At 46.6% G+C, this 19,655-nt stretch overlaps 1 protein-coding gene across 23 annotated transcripts in view; it reads left to right on the top strand.

The window, feature by feature from the left end:
- DTNB (dystrobrevin beta) overlaps positions 1-19,655 on the top strand; it is a 217,377-nt gene that overhangs the window by 104,181 nt on the left and 93,541 nt on the right. For 16 of the 23 annotated variants that reach the window (XM_075086363.1, XM_075086371.1, XM_075086369.1 and 13 more), the window contains 2 exons: positions 528-605; positions 16,493-16,582. The exons of 2 other annotated variants lie outside the window; for them this stretch is intronic. In XM_075086363.1, the coding sequence (XP_074942464.1) occupies positions 528-605; positions 16,493-16,582 (168 nt within the window). Of the gene's footprint in view, positions 1-527; positions 606-4,980; positions 5,089-16,492; positions 16,583-19,655 lie in introns of those variants that run through there. 5 more of the 23 variants (XR_012659455.1, XM_075086360.1, XM_075086361.1 and 2 more) reach the window with 3 other exon arrangements.

Genomic DNA, 19,655 nt, shown 5'->3' with positions numbered 1-19,655 from the left:
CTCCCTGCACAGCCACAAGCACACAAAGCCTGGGTGGCCGCGGCGCTGTGGCACTGGGAAACTTTCAGGGTTTAAAAAAGCAAGTCATGGGAGCATCAGTCCATGGTTGTATTTTATAGGGCAGTAAGGAGCACGAGGCTCTATCGATTTGTTTTTTCCAACTAACTTTAACTTCCTAAAACAAAACCGAAGCTGATGGTGTATGTGGTCACTGTATAAATGATTGCTTGTTATAATAACTCTTTGCTTAATTTCTTTAAACATTTCAAATAATTTCCCTAATTTGAAAGGTTCCTACATTTGCTTGAACTGCTAGACAATGCCGAAGGTCAGTTATGTAATCACAAGTGTTAGTTTTATCTTCATTTTGGTGTAACGCATGAACTGTGAAAAAGCAACTAGACCAGAGTAGACGAAGCTCTTCAAGTACCTTTGTGCACAGCGATGTCCTTTTCCCTAGTGTTGGTTTTGTTTCCTTTTTGTTTATTTTTTTAAATCACTAACTGGAGTAAACATTTCCATTTTAGTCCTCCTCGGCCTCTGACTAACATGAATGACACCATGGTGACCCACATGTCCTCTGGAGCACCTACACCCACAAAAAGGTATGCGTGCCTTGCAATATTGGTTGCTTATTTCCATGAGAGGTAAAAAAAATGCAGAGTATTGCTTTCAGATAACGCCACTTCAAAGTGTGTATGCAGCATTCATAGTATAAGGAATTGTTCGTGGTGCTTCATTTTGTTCTCTCTGAAGAGTGATCTTCTTTTATTGGAATGGATGTTGTTACGAGCGTAACCAAACTGAGCTAAAGAGATTTTTGTTTTTCTTTTTAAATAGAGCATTACTTCCAAAGCTGTTCTGAGAAAGGCTGGTCTTGTTGTATCATAGGCTCCCCCGCTTACAAGGGATTATTCCGTTCTGCTGGAGACATTTCACGTAACAAGCGTACTGCGTTGCCATCGTCAGCACTTGCTCCCCGCACCAAACACAGCTGAGCTGCCGAAATGCTTTCAGGTTGCCCATGTCTACTAGAGGCATTTGGGTTTGAGTTGAATTTGGGTTTACATTTACTTAGTTAGATATATATAAATTATCGTATGGATGTATGTATGTAAACATACAGAAAACTAGTTGTATCACTTATTTGTGCTTTTCTTGCTTGTTAAGATATGCTAGGGAGCATAGCAAGGTGGTTCACTGGAGACTTCACTTGTCCGAAGCTGTGAATGAATAAAAGTTCCCCGCAGGGAAAGATGAGCTGAACTGTCACTATTTTAGTGACAAAGTGGTACTCAAGAGGCAAGCCAGATCCCTCATTTTCAGCAGCAGCCCTTCAAACAGAACTAAGCAAAGATCCATGTACTTTCCTTCTACTTTCCAAGACAAAAAAAAAAAAAAAAAATCAGTTGTGTGTGCAGTTTTGAACTGGCTACATTAAAATTATTTCAGACTCTGCGTGGAAACCATCCCATGTGGTGTCTGCAAGCACTACACCATGCAGTACACGGGATGACTCCAAATATGAGGTGTGGTGGAGTCCCCATCACTGGAGGTTTTCTAGACACGGTTGGACAAGGTGCCAGGTAATCTTACCTAGGCTACCTTTCCCATGGAGGCTGGGCCAGGTGACCTTGTGAGGTCCCTTCCAACCTGGGCTGTTCTATGATTCTGTGAGATACACCCTATTCTATGAAATACGCCTTTTGCTGAATTAGAAGCGAGGAGGCTGCGAGAGCAGACAATTCCCAAAGCCAGTGCTTTGCAGGGTATTCATGCAGGCCGTCCTTAAGCACGTGACCCATAACATCTCCTCGCTTATTGCATTGCAAGCAACCTTGTGGGCAAGCTCTTCTGCATTGTCGCTGCTTTGGGGTCCACATTTGTTCACCGTAGTGCAGACAACAGTCGCCTTCAAATCTCTATCAGAGAAGATCCTGCTTTAGGCATGCATGTCCTCTGTGCACACAGACTTGAAACACCACCTGAGTAGCAACGCCTGCAGGGCTCTCCTGCAGCCTCCTCTTGCGCAAAGCTCTTACGGAATGGAAGGGTGCGACCCTCTGTCCGTTCTGACTGAGGAGCAGCAGTTCGTTTGGGTAGGGCTCACCTAGTTCCTTAGTTTCTACTTCTTTGTTTAACCAGCTTTTCCCATTTCCTTAATCCAAACTAGGTAATTCACATTTTAAAAATCTGTAATTCCACAGTCACCAAGACCAACTCACCTGTCTGGTAGAGAGCTTCCTGATGCCATCCTGTCGTGTCCTGGCTCACTAACATTTTGCCTCTTTCCAGTACGTGACTGGTTTCTGTTATGGTCAGTGGGCATGGTAGGTGCCTTTTTCTCTCATGGAATAACGTAGTCCCAGGAACTATTAATTCCTCTCCTTTCCACTTGGTGATTTCTTTCTTTCTCAGAGCGTGCCTGCTGTGTGATCTATAAAAATCACGTCTGATCTGGAAGAAGACAGAGTGAAACTTGAGGCAAGATTATCCACAGCAAGTATCTCTGTGTTCCTTGCCTTGCAAAATACCAGAACTCATGCAAAATACAGGGTTAGCACCGAATATTCTGCAGGATAGTCTCTGATGGGGGGGTGGAGCAATCCTCCACAGATGTGCTTTTCAGCTGCTGATCTAGTTCAAGCACATGGGAACAAATGCTTTATTGCTAAAAGAGCAAATGAGAAGATGAAACGAATGTTGGCTTTATTGCCAAGTACCAGCATTGATCCTTAAGTACTTTTACCTAAGGAAACACTTTTTTTTTCTTTTTTTTTTTCATGTCAACATCCAGAAACTTGTTTTGGATACGTCTTTCAGATCATAATCTGCCAGGTATGCTTCTGTTCTTCTGTGAGCAGGGCCTAGGCTACCTATTGCCTTAATTTGAGGGGAGGGCACCACAGAAAATGCTAGGAAAATACCATAGCAAACACTAATCCAAAATAAGAAGAGGGCTGGATACTACGATGTGACTCTTCAACTTGTTTTCTTGGCTACGTAGACCTTACAGTACACTGCTGAGATAAGGGATAGCAGAACAGCATTTTTGTCTGGGATAATGAAGGGAAAGAAAATCAACAGCTTATGGTAAGTAGATATTAGTAGATAAAGTACTGTTGAAGGTGAACAGTAATTAGATTGTGACAAGGCCTACATTGTCGGGGGTTTTAAGGGCACAAGAATTTCATGCTGATATTGTATCCTGTCACCCGCGATGACAAGTAGCAGATGCTTAGCTAAGATTATAAGCAGTAAGTCATTAAGTCAAGTCAGTAAGTCAAAATTGCTCTTGGCTTTTGCACTCGCTCCCATCTCGCAGCACTCATCAGTTTACTTCCTGATTTGCAGTATTTATAGAGGCCGCTGCTTCATAAGTGCAGCATCCACAAGTGAGTTCTACAATTATGACCTGTTTAAGAAAGCTCTTCCTTTTTTGTTCTAAAATTCACCTTCTTCATGCCATTGAAGGCTGTATATATCCCACCTGCTTTTAGCCTAAGAGTCCTTATCTACTTAATTTTTCCTTGCACGGAAGGTAATCTGTAATTTGGATCAGGCTCATTGTCCTTATCAGTACCTCTCCTTCTTCCACATTTCTTTTTTGATGTGGCATGACCAGAACTGCACCGAAGAGTCAGATCTGAGCCCACTTTGGTGTTCCAGTCCCATATTCTTCTGCTTGTGTGAATCACAGGGATCTTGTGAGCAATGAAAGAAATCTTTCTCTTCTCTGATGTGGGCAAGGGTATGCGTAGATCTGGAGTTGATCACAAGAATCCCAGAAATACTGGATGTAGAAGCTGCAGTGATTAAGGGAAACATGAATAGCTCTTCAAAGTGCTACTACGATTAGTATTTTGACTAGTGAGGACATGACAGAATCAGCAACAGGGCTTCAGAATCAGCAACGCCCTTTGGCTTGGAGCATTTTTGTATTTATAGAGGAGCAAGGTCTCTGTCTGTTGCTGTCTGTTGTCCAAGACAAGATCAGGTAGACCAACAATAATTCAGAAGTAAAGACTTGAGCGATCAGAGCTGTTTGGACACATGACTTGTCGTCTGCCTCTGCACACGCTGCGATTGTCAACCCCCAAGACTTGCTGAAGAAGTTCCTCATGAGAAGCAGTTATCACTTGCTAACTCAGACCTCTCACATCTGTAGAAGGGAGTGGAGTGAGATCGTCAAGAAAGCTGTGTGGTAACAAAAATGTCAAGATAGGCTCCTTCAGCCGTTGGGGCCGATCCTTGATCACAGTTATTACTGAACAACGTCCAGTTGACTGCGAGCAGCTCGCGTTTTGAAAAGCATGCAAGTAACTATAGGTGACTTCCCCTTTAAAAGCACAGAACTTTACTGTACCCTGATAAATAAGCCATTTCCTCAGCAGTTCAAAGGCTGCACTGGGGTAATTCAGGATGAAGACCTCTATAGTACATATACTTCACAGATACTGTCCCCAGCAAAGGCTAAGAAAAGAAGATGGAATAAACACGGAATAAACACCAGAGAAACAACGTGATTCTGCAAAATGATCATTGCATCATCCTTTGTCCACAGTTTCCTCTTCCCAAGAGGCGAGGCATTCACACAAGTGCAGAATGGCACCAGACCAGTCCAGAACGTATCTTTAGAAAGGTGAAATGATCTTACTTTCCAGTGTCATCTTCTGTCAGACATCATGACAGATCACAGGCAGCAAATATGTGGTAGATGCAATCATCTGTGACCACCATACCCATGTGAGTACCTGCCTCTTACCAAGGTCCTGGCTCATCCCTCTTCAAGGATCCCACTTTCTGTTAGGAAAGGTTACATCATCTAGCAGATTCTGCAAGAATTCATGGGAAGAGGCTTCTTCTCCCTATACTTGCTTATTCCAGAGAAGGAATGGGGTATTTATCTTTTCCTGGACCTGGGGGGTACGGACCGGCTGCCTCAGGTTCAGGTAGTAATGTTTGCCTCCATCATTCCAGCTCCCCAGGCTCTCAGCTTGCAGAACGCACACTTCTCCATAACCACTCAACAAGCCCCTGGGGATGTACCTGAGGCTCGCAGTGGGACCCAGACACATCTCTGGAAAGGTATTGTCATTCGGACTCTGCTTCCTGCCTTTGTTCTTTGCAAACTACCTAGTTGTGGTGGCTACGTGCACCTGACCAAGTCTAATCAGGGTTGGGTTGGTTTTAATCGCATAATAGTGAGAAATACAGGTCTTTATCAGAGCTTCTCTGTTTGTTCAGCTGAGGGTCTGCAAGGAGCAATCAGTGAAAGCCATTTCAGATGATAGCGTTTGTATGATCCAATCTGTTTCCGTCGCTGCAAGGCTTGCTTGCTGGCATTACCGAGTCGAACTACACTGAAAAGTACTTCCAGAGTAGCATAGATTATCTTAACCAGGCTGTGTCCACACACACCAAGGAAATGCTGCATTACCACACCAAAAACCATTACCAAGCTCTTACTTGATATTGCTAAAACTTTGGCTCAGGTCAAGTATACATATTCAAAAAAGAATATGGAGACACTTCAAAATTACTAGAGAGGGAGCTAGAGATATCTCTGAAAGCTGGAAAAGTGATGCTGAAGGAGCACTGCCTGTTTAGTGTATTAAGGAAGGCAGAGGTGTGATTTGCTAGCTAGGTTACCAATATTTGTACGTGGCGATATGTCCAGTAGCAGGGGTTTTTAGCCTTGCCTAGAAGGGCATTTCAAGGTCCACTAGCTTCTGCATAGCCTCGGCATACAACCAGTCAACCTGGGTGGTTCCAGAGTCCGTGCGTTTAGTAGTAAGCACAAAAGCTAAAATACTTGGCTCTTGCCTCGGGGGCTCTGTATTTGTCTCAGCAGATGCCCACCCGTATATCATGAAGTATTTCCGATTTTTTCGAGTTTCAGTTCACTGACTGAACCGCTGAATACATTGAAGCATTATTGGTTCATCTGTCATCTAGTTGTCAGGGGCGTAGAAGCACACGTCAGTGTTGTCTTTGTGTCCTTCATCTCTTTAAGCCTGGAAAATGTTCAGGTGCAGGAAGTTAATAATAGAGTGAGGTAAGGCAGGAGAAACGGGTTTTTCCCCCTTGAAGATTTTTTGTGTTTCTATTTTGTCGGTTCACATATGTCTGATTGCAGTGTTTTCCCCAAGATTTATTACAGTTACTATTGCTCTAGGTTAATCCATGATGTAAAAGACCATCACTGACTAAAATTAAGGGCCTCATTTCCCTAGCTGGAGGCGCTCTCACATCTTGGCAGCATGAAATAAAGATGGCAGGGTCGCCAAGGTTGTTCTGTGTGAGCTGGATGGGGTTCGGATCCGCATTTTAATGTGCTGAAGCTGTTCAAACTGGGCACTTTTCAGTGGCTTGCCTTCTTTTTGGAAACCAAATTTGTTCCTAAAATTGCCTTTATTTTATATACCTGGAATAAGAAGTGGATGAAAATGTTAGAAGTTTCACGTTTGCCTGTCTGTGGACAAGAAAATTCATCCTGAAAACAGGAAAGAGAGGGCTCAGCCTGTCTTTGAATGACCTCAGCACTGGAAAAACATGAAAAGGGCATCAGCAAAGCACAATAACATTTGGAAGTTGGAAGGAATAGTAAATGGATACCTGGACATGATTTTGCTGGAAAAAAGAGAAGTGCTTCTGCAATTTTTTTGTTGCACCCATACTGTTAGGAAGTTGCTGTTCATGGGGTGCCTGCAGATACAGATATAGCTAGATATAGCTGTCTGGGTAGGTATAGCTAATGCAGGACCTCAGTGCAAGTCCATACTGATTGATGTATGTAGTTTGAAAAGCCTTTTTCATGTGCTTCCTAGTAATGTTTTTAATAAGAGAAGGAATTTAGCGAAAATTGTGGATTGCACTAAATTATTTGTGAAAACCGGCCTCACTCCAGTTTTAATCTGTTCGTCACAGATGCGCACGTGGGGGTTTGGGTCTCTCTAGGAGGCACAGGGGGTTTCTGCTTCATCCCCAGGCTTCTCTGCGGCCAGAGCCGGTCAGAGCTCGGCTCTGTGCCATGGCTCCTCCATACTGACCTCCGCAGAAAGAGTTAAGCCAGTCTGCGGCCAGAAAATACGTTATCACCCATGGAAGAGAGGCTGGAATCGGTAACTCTTGCTGTTGGAGAAAGAGAGATTTCTCTAGCTTGTGCTCCAAAGCTCTGGCCTCGAGAAACTGAGGCACCGATTTGGCTCCTGGAGGTGGAGTAGGCAGTCCTCGGTCCAGGCTGTCCCTGGGGAAGAAAGGCTGTGGCCAGCAGGGCGAGGGAGGGGGTGCTGCCCCCCTGCCCCACTCTGTGAGACCCCCCTGCAGCGCCGCCTCCAGCTCGGGGCTCCTCAGCACGGGACAGACACGGGGCTGTTGGAGCGGGGCCAGAGGGGGCACAGAAATGCTCCGAGGGCTGGAGCCCCCCTGCTGCGAGGCCGGGCTGGGAGAGCTGGGGTTGTGCAGCCGGGGAAGGGGAGGCTGCGGGGAGACCTTATTGCGGCCTCTCAGGGCTTGAAGGGGCTGATAAGAAAGGTGGGACAGACGTTTTAGCAGGGCCTGCAGCGACAGGACAAGGGGTGATGGGTTTAAACTAAAGGAGGGGAGATTCAGACTAGAGAGAAGGAAGGAATTGTTCACGCTGAGGGTGGTGAAAGCCTGGCCCAGGCTGCCCCGAGAGGTGGTCGATGCCCCATCCCTGGGAACACCCAAGGCCAGGCTGGACGGGGCTCTGAGCAACCTGCTCTGGTTGAAGGTGTCCCTGCTCACGGCAGGGGGTTGGGCTGGGTGGCCTCTAAAGGTCCCTTCCCACCCAAACCCTTCTGTGATTCGTGTCAGGGCTGCGTCCATTCGTTGCACGAGGGCTGCCAAAGACCGGACGGGACCAGCTGCGCCGCAGAGCTTCTCACTCTTCCAGGACGCAGCGAACGCCGCCATTCAGGGGCAGGGCAGGATGGAAACCTCTTTTTGTGACTTCCCGCTGTTAAAAATATAAAAATAACCTCCCTTTGACGACCGTCTTGTTGGGAATAAGACTGAGCTGAAAGAACAGGATTTTAATGCCTGAGCTCCCTTTTTTTGTGAACTAGAAAGTGAAAAACAAACAAACCAAAGGAGCCCTCATCAGTGCTCTCTTCAGTCCAGGCACATCTCTCAGAGGAACCTCTGTTGTTTCCAGCCTCCTCATCCTCCCCTTTCAGTGGGGAAATATTCAGAAGGGCAATGAACTCCTCAGATCCCACCATTCCATAACTGTATTTTGCACAAGGCAGGGAGCTTTCTGTCATCTCTAAAATGCTGTAGACAGAATGAGGCCAGAGAACGTTTTTTCTCGTAAGCAGGGAGTTCTGGGAACAGAACCATAGCCAAGGCCATGCTCAGCTGTGGATTTTTTTCACATTTAACATACGTAACATTACAATTTTGGTATTTTTCATCTTGCAAAATGTAAGTTTCCAAATTAAAAAGGCCAATGGATTCAGTGGCATGTTTGCATTGTCCCGTGCATTTATTGAGACATAAAGGGGAAACTTTAAGGCAACCTAGCCTACGTTTGTTACCTATGATACAACAAAACACAGTACTTCTCCGATCTTTACAGCCAACGAGTCTTTCTAAATAAATGGAGGTCATTATGTCTGTTCTGTAAGACTAGGCCAAGCCCATTAAATGTTATTTGTTTTAGCTAATTTATTTTAAATTACTTCAGGAATAGATTTTTTCCTGCTGTTGTGGTCAATGCGCACTATTCTTCTTCCAGTAATTCTGTTCCCAAAGACAACCTGTCCTCAATTAGGCTAATGACGTGTATTTCCCTCTTTGAATACCCTTTTACATCATTCGTGTTCTCAGCAGCCGTGGTCAGTCTGTAGGTTACGCAGCTTCGTGCAGATCCACGTTAGAATTCAAATGCGCTGTATTTCGGTCTTGTTAATGTACACAATATTTGAAAAGGTGGATGGATCATGCTCTGTTTTCTCCTACAAGGCTTCCATACGTCGCTGTTGCCGTTATGGGTCCTATAAAGCGTAAGAGTGACAATCATCTCAACCGCTCAGTTGTCTGCAGCGTTGTTCCCCCCCACGCTAGCTGCAGCAGGTGCCCTGCGTGGTTCATGCGGATAAATAAACGCTTCTGGAGTGGGACAGAGCAGATCTGATTTCGACATCCGCTTTGAGATGAGAACAGCCTGGCAATGCCAGTTTTCTTGCCCGTAAAGGGAGCGCAGACAGCGAGCTCGTATTTAGAAGCCTCTAGTAATGTGTGCTCAGGGAGGCAAAAGTTTCTCCCTTGGACTGAGAAAGGTCTTTAAAATAGAAGTCCTTTTCAACAACCTAGCCTGTAAAAGCAGTCACCATATTTGCTACCTGCAATCCAACACAGTATTGCATTCTTTTTTTTCTGATTTCTAAGGAGCCTGGAGACTAGAGATGTCGCATTTGGTCAGGTGAAACATGTTCTTACAGCCTAAAAAAAACTTATTTGCAAGTTAAGAACTGAGGCTGAAAGGGAGGGATATGATGTCACCTGCCTAGACAATATCCAAAACCTTTCTTTTTTCCTATGTGAGAGGCTTTATTTCCACTAGCTTGGATTTTTTTTCAGCCTTCTGCTCCTACTGCCACTGATCCCCTGCTCTGCCTAGTCCCTCATACTCCTCCTGCCTTTATTCTTGTTCGTCCTTGTTTAACTGCTGTCTCCGGCACCGTTGGTTACCCCCCGCCCGAGCCCTGCCCTTCTCTGGCTTTGCTAACATACGCGTGACTGGGTAGTTTCCCGCTTTTTGATCAGACCTGCAGAAACCTTCCTCTGCCATCAGATCTGCATTGATATAGTCCGTGTCTATGTCATTGATGCTGCCCCTTGGTTTTTTTAAGTTCTGTAACCCAAAGTGATTTTCATTTGCTTGGCTAGCTTAATTTATCTTCTGACAATTTCCAATGTGCCTTTTTTCTCCCCTGTTGCCGTGTCCACATTCATCTCTCTGACATTTCCTTCTAGCTGCCCAGTCACCAATTCCACCCGAAAGTGACTGAAACCACTGTTATTGTCCGCTCTGCCGTTTTTCTTTGAGACAGGTGGAGTACCTTCCTTTTCTTATATTCTGCTGCTTAGACCTGTGTGACCTCTAGCGATCCCAGATCCGTTTTAGCCATAGCTTCAGCCGCAGCAAGGTTTTGGGGGGAGAGAGTTCAATAGCATGAGCCTGGGTGGGTTGTGGCAGCTGGCACCATCTGGATTGCTGCTATAGGCGCGGGCTTGCACCATAACACCACGTATATGCCTGCCTAACACCAGATAGACTTTATTTCTGGAAAAAGCATAAAATATGGCTTTGTCTAGAGGCAAGGGAGATCCCAGCTCACATGTAACCTTGCGCAATGGGGGTGAAGGAGAAGGGGACAGCAAGGAGGAAGGAAGGGTGAGGAGAAAGGTCAGCGTAAGGAATCAGACTAACAATTTCAAACAAAAAAATCTGTGTTTTAGTACTTATTATTTAAACCGATACCTAGATGCCTATAGGTATTTGTTTTTAACTTGTGCTTTAAAGTCCTGCAGGTACGATGGTGAGTCTGTGGGATGTGGGTTGTGAGGGAGATGCGTTAGGTGAGAGCGTGGAGGGTTTGATGGGGAGAAAAATGTGGTCAAAAAGCATCAGCAAGGGGAACAGTCGGGGGATGTGTACACTGCTCTTAAGTGGCTGTAAGATTCGAGATCAAGAGGAAAATATGTGAATAAAATATTAAAAAAATCCTGGGTTTGGAACCTAGATGGGAAGGGTGTTCCCCTCGTGCTGTTGGCACGCAGACGGTCTGGGGGCAGCGCAGAGCTGGGAGGGCGTGCGGGCACGGCGCTGTGCCGTCCCGTCCTGCGGCCAGCCAGCGCCTCGAGGGACCGCGGGGTCGGAGCACGAGGCACAGCACCTGCGGGCAAGGCAGCTGTGCTTAATCCTACTGCTGCTGTGATGGTATCTTCTAACCTACTTCTGTCGTGAAAGCTTTGGTCTACCTTTACACCACTTCTCACATCAGCTACTTCCACCTTTTCTGTAGTTTTTTCCCTTTTTCCAGTAGTGCTGCTTCAGTTTATCTTTGTGCTGCTGCTGACGTAACATTTCTCACTCATTCCAGCTCTTCCTCCCTGCGGTTCATGACGGGTTTCCCAATGGCTTCACTGCTATCCACCTGCTGTCCCAGGGCTGTTGGGTCCAGCAGAGCAGTGGTGACAAGAACGCCATGCCGGCCGGGAAGGGAACGGGGGGCAAGGCTGCCCATCACAAGCACCCTGCAGGCCGTGCACACCCGAGTATTTGAGAATTTGGATTTGCTCTCTATCGCCTTTCTCATCACGTTCAAACACTTAATTTCTTCTTTAGTTCTTTTTTACTCCATTTTGCCTATGCTTTTGTTTTTTCCCTAGCTACCTGATCTTTGTGTGCGCTGAGATTTGTCAGCCTAGTTCACCTCAATGTTTCTATAACAAAGCCACAGAAATCACGGGCCAGTTTAGGTTGGGAGGGACCCCTTGGGATTGCCTGGTCCAACCCCTGCTCAAGCAGGGTCAGTCAGAGGAGGTTGCCTGGTCGGGTTTTCAATACCTCCACGGGCAGAGACTCTGTGGCCTCTCTGGGCAACCTGTGCCAGTGTCTGACCACCCTCATAGTAAAATGTGGGGGTTTTGTGTTCAGGTGGAATTTTTTACTTTGTGCCCGTGGCCTCAGGTGCTGGCACTGGGCACCACTGGGAGAGCCTGGCTCTGTCCCCTTGACACGGGTTCGATCCCCCTGAGCCCTCCCTGCGCCAGGCTGAGCAGCCCCAGCTCCCTCAGCCTCTCCCCACAGCACAGATGCTCCAGTCCCTCCCCATCCTGGTGGCCCCTCGCTGGGCTCTCCCCAGCCTGTCCATGTCCCTCCTGTACTGGGGAGCCCAGCACCGGACCCAGCACTCCCAGTATGGCCTCACCAGCGCTGAGCAGAGGGGAAGGGTCCCCTCCCTCCACCTCCTGGCAGTGCTGCGATGCCGATACCTTCGGTTTTGTTCAAGTCGTCTGTTTTTATACTTCCACATGTTTGCTATAAATTTCCTGATTAAGATTTTGATTTTTTTTTTCAAGTAACTGAACAGCAACATACACACTCCAGCAGCTTTTATCACTGCTGTCCTTCTGCAGCCACTCTGCTGGCTCTTCATTCTTCCCTGTTCTGTGTCTCCTAAAATGCAAGTGTTACAAGATCATGTTTTTCCCCTGGATTCTCTATTTAATGATGACCATCCACATGCCGCTGCTGTTGGACTGCATTGCGTTTCCCCGTACAGTGATACCGTGTGATTTTCAGCCGGGATACCTGCCCGCTGTCCTTCCCGCGTACGACAGCTGGAGGTGGGGGTCTGAAGAAATTACAAAGGTTGTTTAGAGAGTTCAAGGAAAGGGGTGGCTTCCCCATGACTTTAAGCCTAAGCCCGATGACATCGCTGTCTGCCCAGAGCACTGCAGGTCAGTCGGAAGCACGGCTTTGATTCAGAAATTACTGTGCTAAATTTCACAGTCTGTATTACGCAGAGAATGGTGGTGGTTATCCTTTTTGACCTTAACAGCTATTTAAATCAATCATGGGGGAAAGTAATGTGACAGAAAACAAGAGATCCCTCTAGATTATGTCCTGGCAGCCCTTTCAAAAGCTCTTTCCCTCCTCAGTAGCCAGAGCAGCAGTGCGCAATTTTGCAAAGATTTCTAAAGTTGCGAGCCAGCATAATAGAAATTTGCAGGGATTTCTTGCTGTAAATTACAGGATTTTAAATAAATTGTCTATTTTACTTGGCTTTCCCAGTAGATTTTCAGAACAGAAATTAATTTTAAGACACCAAAAGCACCGTTTAAATACCTTAGTAATTTATTGAGTTGCTTATAAAGCTGCAGAGCCAAGTCTTAGGGTGTGAAAACTGGAGCAGGAGCCAACGAACCTTTCAAACCCCGTTCTCACAGACGTGCAGTTACGTGTCCGAGCACCCGGGCCCAAACCTTCAGCCATCACCGCTGGGAAGTAGGATGAGGAGGAGCTTCCTGCAGCTCTGGGCAGATTCCTCTGACCTCTTTTTTCTCTGCCTACTTTATACTGCTTCCCTTCTTTACTCGGAAGGAGCATGGTTAACGTTATTTCTTGCTGTGTTTTCACCTTCGCTTTGCATGGTGTAAGCTGGTTTTGCGTATGGTGGCTGTTGTTATACGAAAAGTGTGGGAAACCCACCATAAAATTGCATTTTAATGCTGCCTTAAAGAATTCAGCTACAGCATGTGGCTAATTTGGGGGGAGGAGGTGGTATTTTGTCTTTGATACCATCTTCTGAAATCTAAAAGGTTCTGTGGTAATAGTATAGTTCTCAGTTTCCCTACCAGTGATGTAGTAACTCTTTTTAAAAGGAGAGTGAAACAAACGCTCAGCCCACAGGTCAGCGTGTCTGACCCCTGTCCGAATTCAGGCCACCTGATTCTGAAAGGTTTTCTTCGAAGATGTGGATATGACTCAAAGCGCCGGTTAAATAGAAAGTTACTTTCTGAAGGTGTTTTTTCAACAATGAACTTTCCCAGACTTGAGGTTTCAAAGGCGATCTCAGGGAGGCGCAAATAGAGCTGTGGCTGCGCCTGCAGCAGAACCACCCCGAAGCGTCCCCGTCCCCGCCAGCCGCCGTCAGTGGCACAGGCACCATGGGCCGTCGGCCTTTTGCCCTTCGGTCAAGGAACCGATGCAGCTGTATTTTAATCAGGGAAGAAAAAGGAGGAAGGACAAGGGGTGGCGTTGTGTCGAGAGAGAACGTGGCTGCGTCTCTGCTCTCAGGCTACATCGAGAAGTGTTTTTGCTGAAATACGTGTCTGGATGTCGAAGGGATGCCTTCAGATTCCTGAAACGTTATAAAACAATCGGTCCGTGCCCAGGTAGAGGGGTAGGGAATAAAAAGAGCTGACATATCTATGTCGAGAACAAATCATGTCAAAGAATGGAAATTGGGTGGTTCTGCCTGGGTGGGTGGCCTCGGGAAGGAGGGGGAAGGACTAATTTAAAATGTATTGACTCATAAAGCTTCTGACACTGTCCCATACGGTATTTTCATAAATAAACTAGGTAAATGTGGACTGGTTGAAACTGCTGTTATTTGGGTGCAACAGCAGTTGAAAATACAGCGGCACATTCAGCCAGGAAGGCACTGGGACGGCACATACGAGTTCAGTACTTTCTTCTGAACCGCGAAGCCTCTGTTTATGTGAGTTTTGCAGATCAGGACTACCTACACCGGCTTTTATATTCAGATGCTTCTTTCGCTCCGTGAAAGCGGCTCGCATACCTACAAGATTTCCACAGTCCCCCGGTGCACGCCGCAGAATGCCGCTGAGCCCTGCGCTTTCTCCTGCCCACCACACTCGGATATTCTCCTCGACGAGACGATACCTGTGCGCTGCAGTTGGCTCAGCCTGCCCAACGCGGCGGCGAATGCTTCCCGCCATGCACCTGCTGCTTGTGGTGGCAGATTGATCAGGGGCAGAGGGCGTCCCCCGCCGGTGGCCCTCTTTCAGCGCCATCCTGGGGGGAGCGGAGGGGGGTTGCCAGCGTGCTCCTAAATCCTGCCTTCCGTGGCTTCCTGAGGCGTGGGGCCGTGGTCCGGAGGGGGCTGGGCTGCCGCCGGGCAGGCGTCCCCGCATTCACAGGTGTGAAGGAAGAATCAGACACGTGCTAGGAACGGTGTTCAGACACATGTTAATTTAATCTAACTCTCACTTTTCTTCCAAAACGAGGACTGCTAATCGCTCTTACGGCTATTCCCATTTTGAGGTACAAATGTGGTCATTTCTGCTGGGCTTTTTCCTCTTCAGAAGAGCGTGTGTAATGATTTATAATGAAAAAGGTCTTGGAATCTTAATTGTTGTGGTTGCGGCGATGTGCCCGCTATAAAGCGTATCTAAAGTAAAGCTTTTCTGCACTTGCCGGTGGTCAGGCTTCACGAGGTGTAGGTTGCTTAAGAATCCTTCTATGCAGTGGTTAATGCAAATTCTCTTATTACAAGCCCATTATTACGAAGGTTGCTCATTGCCTGGGGGGTTGGTGTGGGTAATTCTGTTTTGCCTCTTTTTTTATAAGGTCTTATTCTGCTTCTGGCAGACTTCTCTGACATGTTGCTGCACGTAAGAGAGAAGAAAAGAGTTTGTACGTCTGAAAAAATGAGGATTCTGTTTTCATAGTATCAGTATATTGATGCTGAAAGCAATAAATACCATGTTTATAAAAGCTTCTGAGACACACGCTTCCTGGACACATGTGGAGAAGGAATTAACTGCACTTTATAAATGGAAAGAGCGGCTTGAATACCCGATGTAGAAATGGAAAATGGAATTTCTCGTACACTTGTGTTTGAGGAAGAAATGCGTATTATGGTAAAATAAGAGTGATATATGCTCGAGAACCATTTCTTAGGTGACAGCCTGATCTCATACCTGCACGGGACCTCTCGTCTCCCAGCAGGGAGCAGGGCGACACACGTGCACCGTTTCACACGGTGGAGCCGAGGAGCGCCAGCGTCGCGGCACGGGTGTTCCCGCCTTTGGGAGGGAGGAGAAAGCGTGGCTGCCCTGGTGTGCGATGCCTGCGGTAAAACCAGAGCCGTTTTGATGTATTCCCTCAGGGGTTTGGAGACGCTGCTGTCGCAAGCACGGTGGAGCCCAGCACGTTTTAATGGGGCCGTACAGACAGACAGTTATCTGTGTGGGATTACTTCTGACAAATATTTATTGCGTTCAATCTCTATCCATAGAAATATGCAAAACTCTAGTAGGTTTATTTTTATGAGTCCTCAAAACAAAAAAAATACGATGGTATTTAACGAATCCCTGCCAGAGGGTAGTTCTGTTGATACCAACCTCTGATTTTTTTTGTTTTTATCACTTCCTTCATATTTTCATTTATTATTATGAGAGAGAGAGAAGATGCTTTCGGTTCTGATCTTGGCCATAGTAACAAAGCTGCAACCCGATGTGGTTTGGGTTACTTTTGGAGCTGTGTGAGAGCAGAAGGGTAAGTTCTGGTCAGGTCGGAGGCTCCAGACCCCCGGGGCAGCTGGCTCAGGCTGTGCCCAGCCCTCGGTTCCCAGCGGCTCACCGAAGACCGCAGATCCTGCTGGAAGTGTCGCCGCCGCAGCAGAGGCTGCCTGGCGCGTTCGATGGCGTGGTGCTCAGGGCGGGCCCTCTCTCCCTGGGGGCAGCAGCTCGGGGAAGCTCCACTCTATTCATTGCACGTTTAGGCACCCAAATGTTCCTCTAATCTGTGTTTTAATCTTTAACTGTGGAAGGTATCCTTTTCCCGTGACTTGCGGAAACATGTTTACATTTTTAATTGCTCATCAGTTTGCTTTAATTTTTAACTGTTTGTTTCGTTAACATTCATTAATTATTTGCTTTGTATTCATGTTATGTTTTGTTTGCTCTCTTTTGCCTTCATCGCTGCTAGGTTACAGTGCAACCCGGACACTGCCGGCCCGTTAGCTGACGAGCATGCACTGATAGCAACCTATGTGAACCGGCTGCAGAGTGGTGCACGGTTAGTGTTAGGAAAGCGTTCCTGGAGCAGGGACGGGTACAGTAACGCTGCTTCCTCTGGGGAGAGGTGTTCCAGTCAAAGGTATTTGGCCTCCGTTGGCAAATAGAGGGAAATGTATTTAGTTTTCTCCGGAATCTTCTGAAAACAGACAAATATGTGTGCGTGCACGCACAGGTGCGCGCAGGGGAAAAACGTCACGTGGGAAGGGATCGGTTTGTGTCCAGTCCCGCCCTATCGCAGTCACCGTGTTACAGAATCCCTCACCTGAACTGATTAACATCGTTCCAAACGGGTTAGATGATTTTTCTCTCCATGACCATTCTAGAATCTCATTTTTCACCACTAGGAAGCTGCCTAATTTCCACCTTAAATTTTTTTCACAGCCAGCTCATACCCATTAGTTCTCATGCCAACGTGGCCCTATAACGCCAACTGCTCTTCTTTCTCCTATTGCTTTTACCCCTCTGCCCCGAACGCGGTCGCAGGCAGGTGTCCCATCCTGTCACCATCTTTGCCTCCTGGGCTAAACAAGCAAGCGCTTTCAGTCCCCTCACCACGACCTGCTTAACATGGCTGTTTCTTTCTTTGCCTTTCCAAAAACTGTTAATGCCTTGAAGAATTAGTGTCTTTTATCTCAGCTTTAGTATTTGTGCGCATTTATATTTCACATCTCTGTCTATGTGGAGAAATTTTACCCTAAAGCCCCAAAACACAGCTCTCCCATTTCATCACAGGACGTAGCCGGGAGGTTTTCCATATTCCACTTTTGGACCTAATTAAATTGTGCCTTTACAGAGCCAGAGCTGTGCAGGAAAGGAAAAGGAGTCTTAGTGGTCTGGAGGCTATTTGTAAAGGCCTTGCTCTATCCATGTTGCCATTCTCTGAATAATATTTTTAGAGTCCGATTTCATTATTCTCTCATGAAGAAATTTGTATTCCACTGCTGTTATTGGTGAAGTGCATTCTGGCCATCTAGATCTCGGGGGAAAGTCAGTTTTTTTCTTGCTAGTGAATCACTGCTGTCTGCTATCACCTGCTATCAACTGAAAGCCCATAATATTGTCCACAAGACAATAAAACCCAAGGAATTTCAGACTCTCACCTTCCCTCAATGACTGTAATCATAGGATTTTGAGATACAAAGGAGTGCATCTTGAAGAAGACGTGACAGATTGAGATATTGTACGTAGCTCATAGCTGCCATGTTACAACCAGTTGGAGTAGAGGTTCTTAGTCTTTTAGGTCTTTAAATGAAAATAAAATCACTCGGTGCTGTTACCAGAGTAGCAGTGTACTCCTGGAAGGATCCAAACGCAAAGAAAATTATTTAAATCCTAGTTTCACTGTGCATGGGAGTGTCTTCCAAGTCAGCATGAGAGCCTGATTAAATCCATGCTCCGCTGCCACTTCTTTTGATATTCACCCCTCACTCCCCCTCCCAGATCTCACATAACAGTATATCTCTGCTTTTGGCAGGCTGTGTGGAGATCCTCAGTGTGCTCCAGCCAGCCCTTGCCGGCCGTCTCTGTTTCTGACTGATTGAGATAACAGTAAATCTCACTTACGGACAGCATTTCCAGTCATAACCACCGCTTGCTTTCCTGCCTCTGTTCTCCTGCTGGCATCTGCTCTTGGCTGCTGTTGGAGGGAAGGTACAGGACTGCTCCTCTGGCCCAGCTGCTGCTCTCATGCTCCTCACGGCCCCGCTCCTGTCAGGGCGGTGCAGCCTTCAGGAGCAGAAGAGACCATTAGAGCATCTCCTCTGTCATCTCACACCAGTGGCCAGGCATTGGGACATTTAAGGGGCATTTGGACAATGCCCTTAATAACAGGCTTTAATTTTTGGTCACCCCTGAAGTGATCAGTCAGTTGGGCTGGATGATTGTTGTAGGTCCCTTCCAACTGAAATAGTCTACCCTACCCCAGCCCATCCTCTGCTGCCCTATTCATATAACCGTAGAGTAGGTTGGGTGGGAAGGGACAGCTAAAGGCCACCCAGCCCAACCCCCTGCCATGAGCAGGGACACCTTCAACCAGAGCAGGTTGCTCAGAGGCCCGTCCAGCCTGGCCTTGGGTGTTCCCAGGGATGGGGCATCGACCACCTCTCGGGGCAGCCTGGGCCAGGCTTTCACCACCCTCAGTGTGAACAATTCCTTCCTTCTCTCTGGTCTGAATCTCCCCTCCTTTAGTTTAAACCCATCACCCCTGTCCACCCCTGTGCTGAACCTAATACCTTGTGTCTCTAAAGGTGTTGCTTTCAGAGACACCATGATGGAGAAGCTGCTCAGTTCCTTGACAATCTGTCCCAGTGATTAATTGTGCTGGTTCTTTTAAAAAAAGAGCCCTACTTCAAATTTGAACTTCTCTATCTTCCAGTCACTGATTTTGTGTATACTTACCTGTGCTCTTTATCGCCCAGCCTCTTTTCATGTCTTTCAGCCAAACTTTGAGAGCCTTTAAGCCATGGCTAGCTGGACCCCTGAGATTTTTCATCATATTAAAAATTACTTAATTCACTGATATCCTCCAGCCAAAAAGTCCATCCAAGCTACATAACGAATATAGCAAACAGAGCTCAGTGGATTTCATTTATCTTTCTTACAATATTTTTTTTTTACCTACTGCATTATTGTGGTAGCAAGCCAAATTGGTGAAGTGCTTTTCAAAGAAATAATAGAAAATCCCCACCCTAGAGGATGTGCTGCAGGCAAAGACAGCTGCAGAGCGCAGCAAGTTATACCGAATTCAGCCAGAAAGCTTACGGAGCTGATGAGTTGTGCTTTATTACTTGGACAGTTATTTGTTACGTATTTGTTAAGCTCAGCATTCATAACTTACGTTCCACATCATTCAGCAAGCCTGCTTTTCCCCAGTCCCTGTGAAGCCTGTGTTTGAGCTCCATTTTTCACCAGAAAAATTAAGTAGCCCTACCTGGAATGTCATTATTTTTATGTATTACGTGTTCTGCATTTCCTGCAGAAGACAGCTGGCCACAGGACTGGTGCGTTTCACTGTTGGTCGGTTGAGCTAGGTGGGTGGATGGGTGGTTAGCTGCTTGGCTCGTTTGACTTGG

Source organism: Phalacrocorax aristotelis, chromosome 3 (genome assembly GCF_949628215.1).
Source record: "Phalacrocorax aristotelis chromosome 3, bGulAri2.1, whole genome shotgun sequence".
Classification (NCBI taxonomy): Eukaryota; Metazoa; Chordata; class Aves; order Suliformes; family Phalacrocoracidae; genus Phalacrocorax; species Phalacrocorax aristotelis.
The sequence above is the reverse complement of the archived record's forward strand: the minus strand, read 5'-3'. Positions and strand labels throughout refer to the sequence as shown.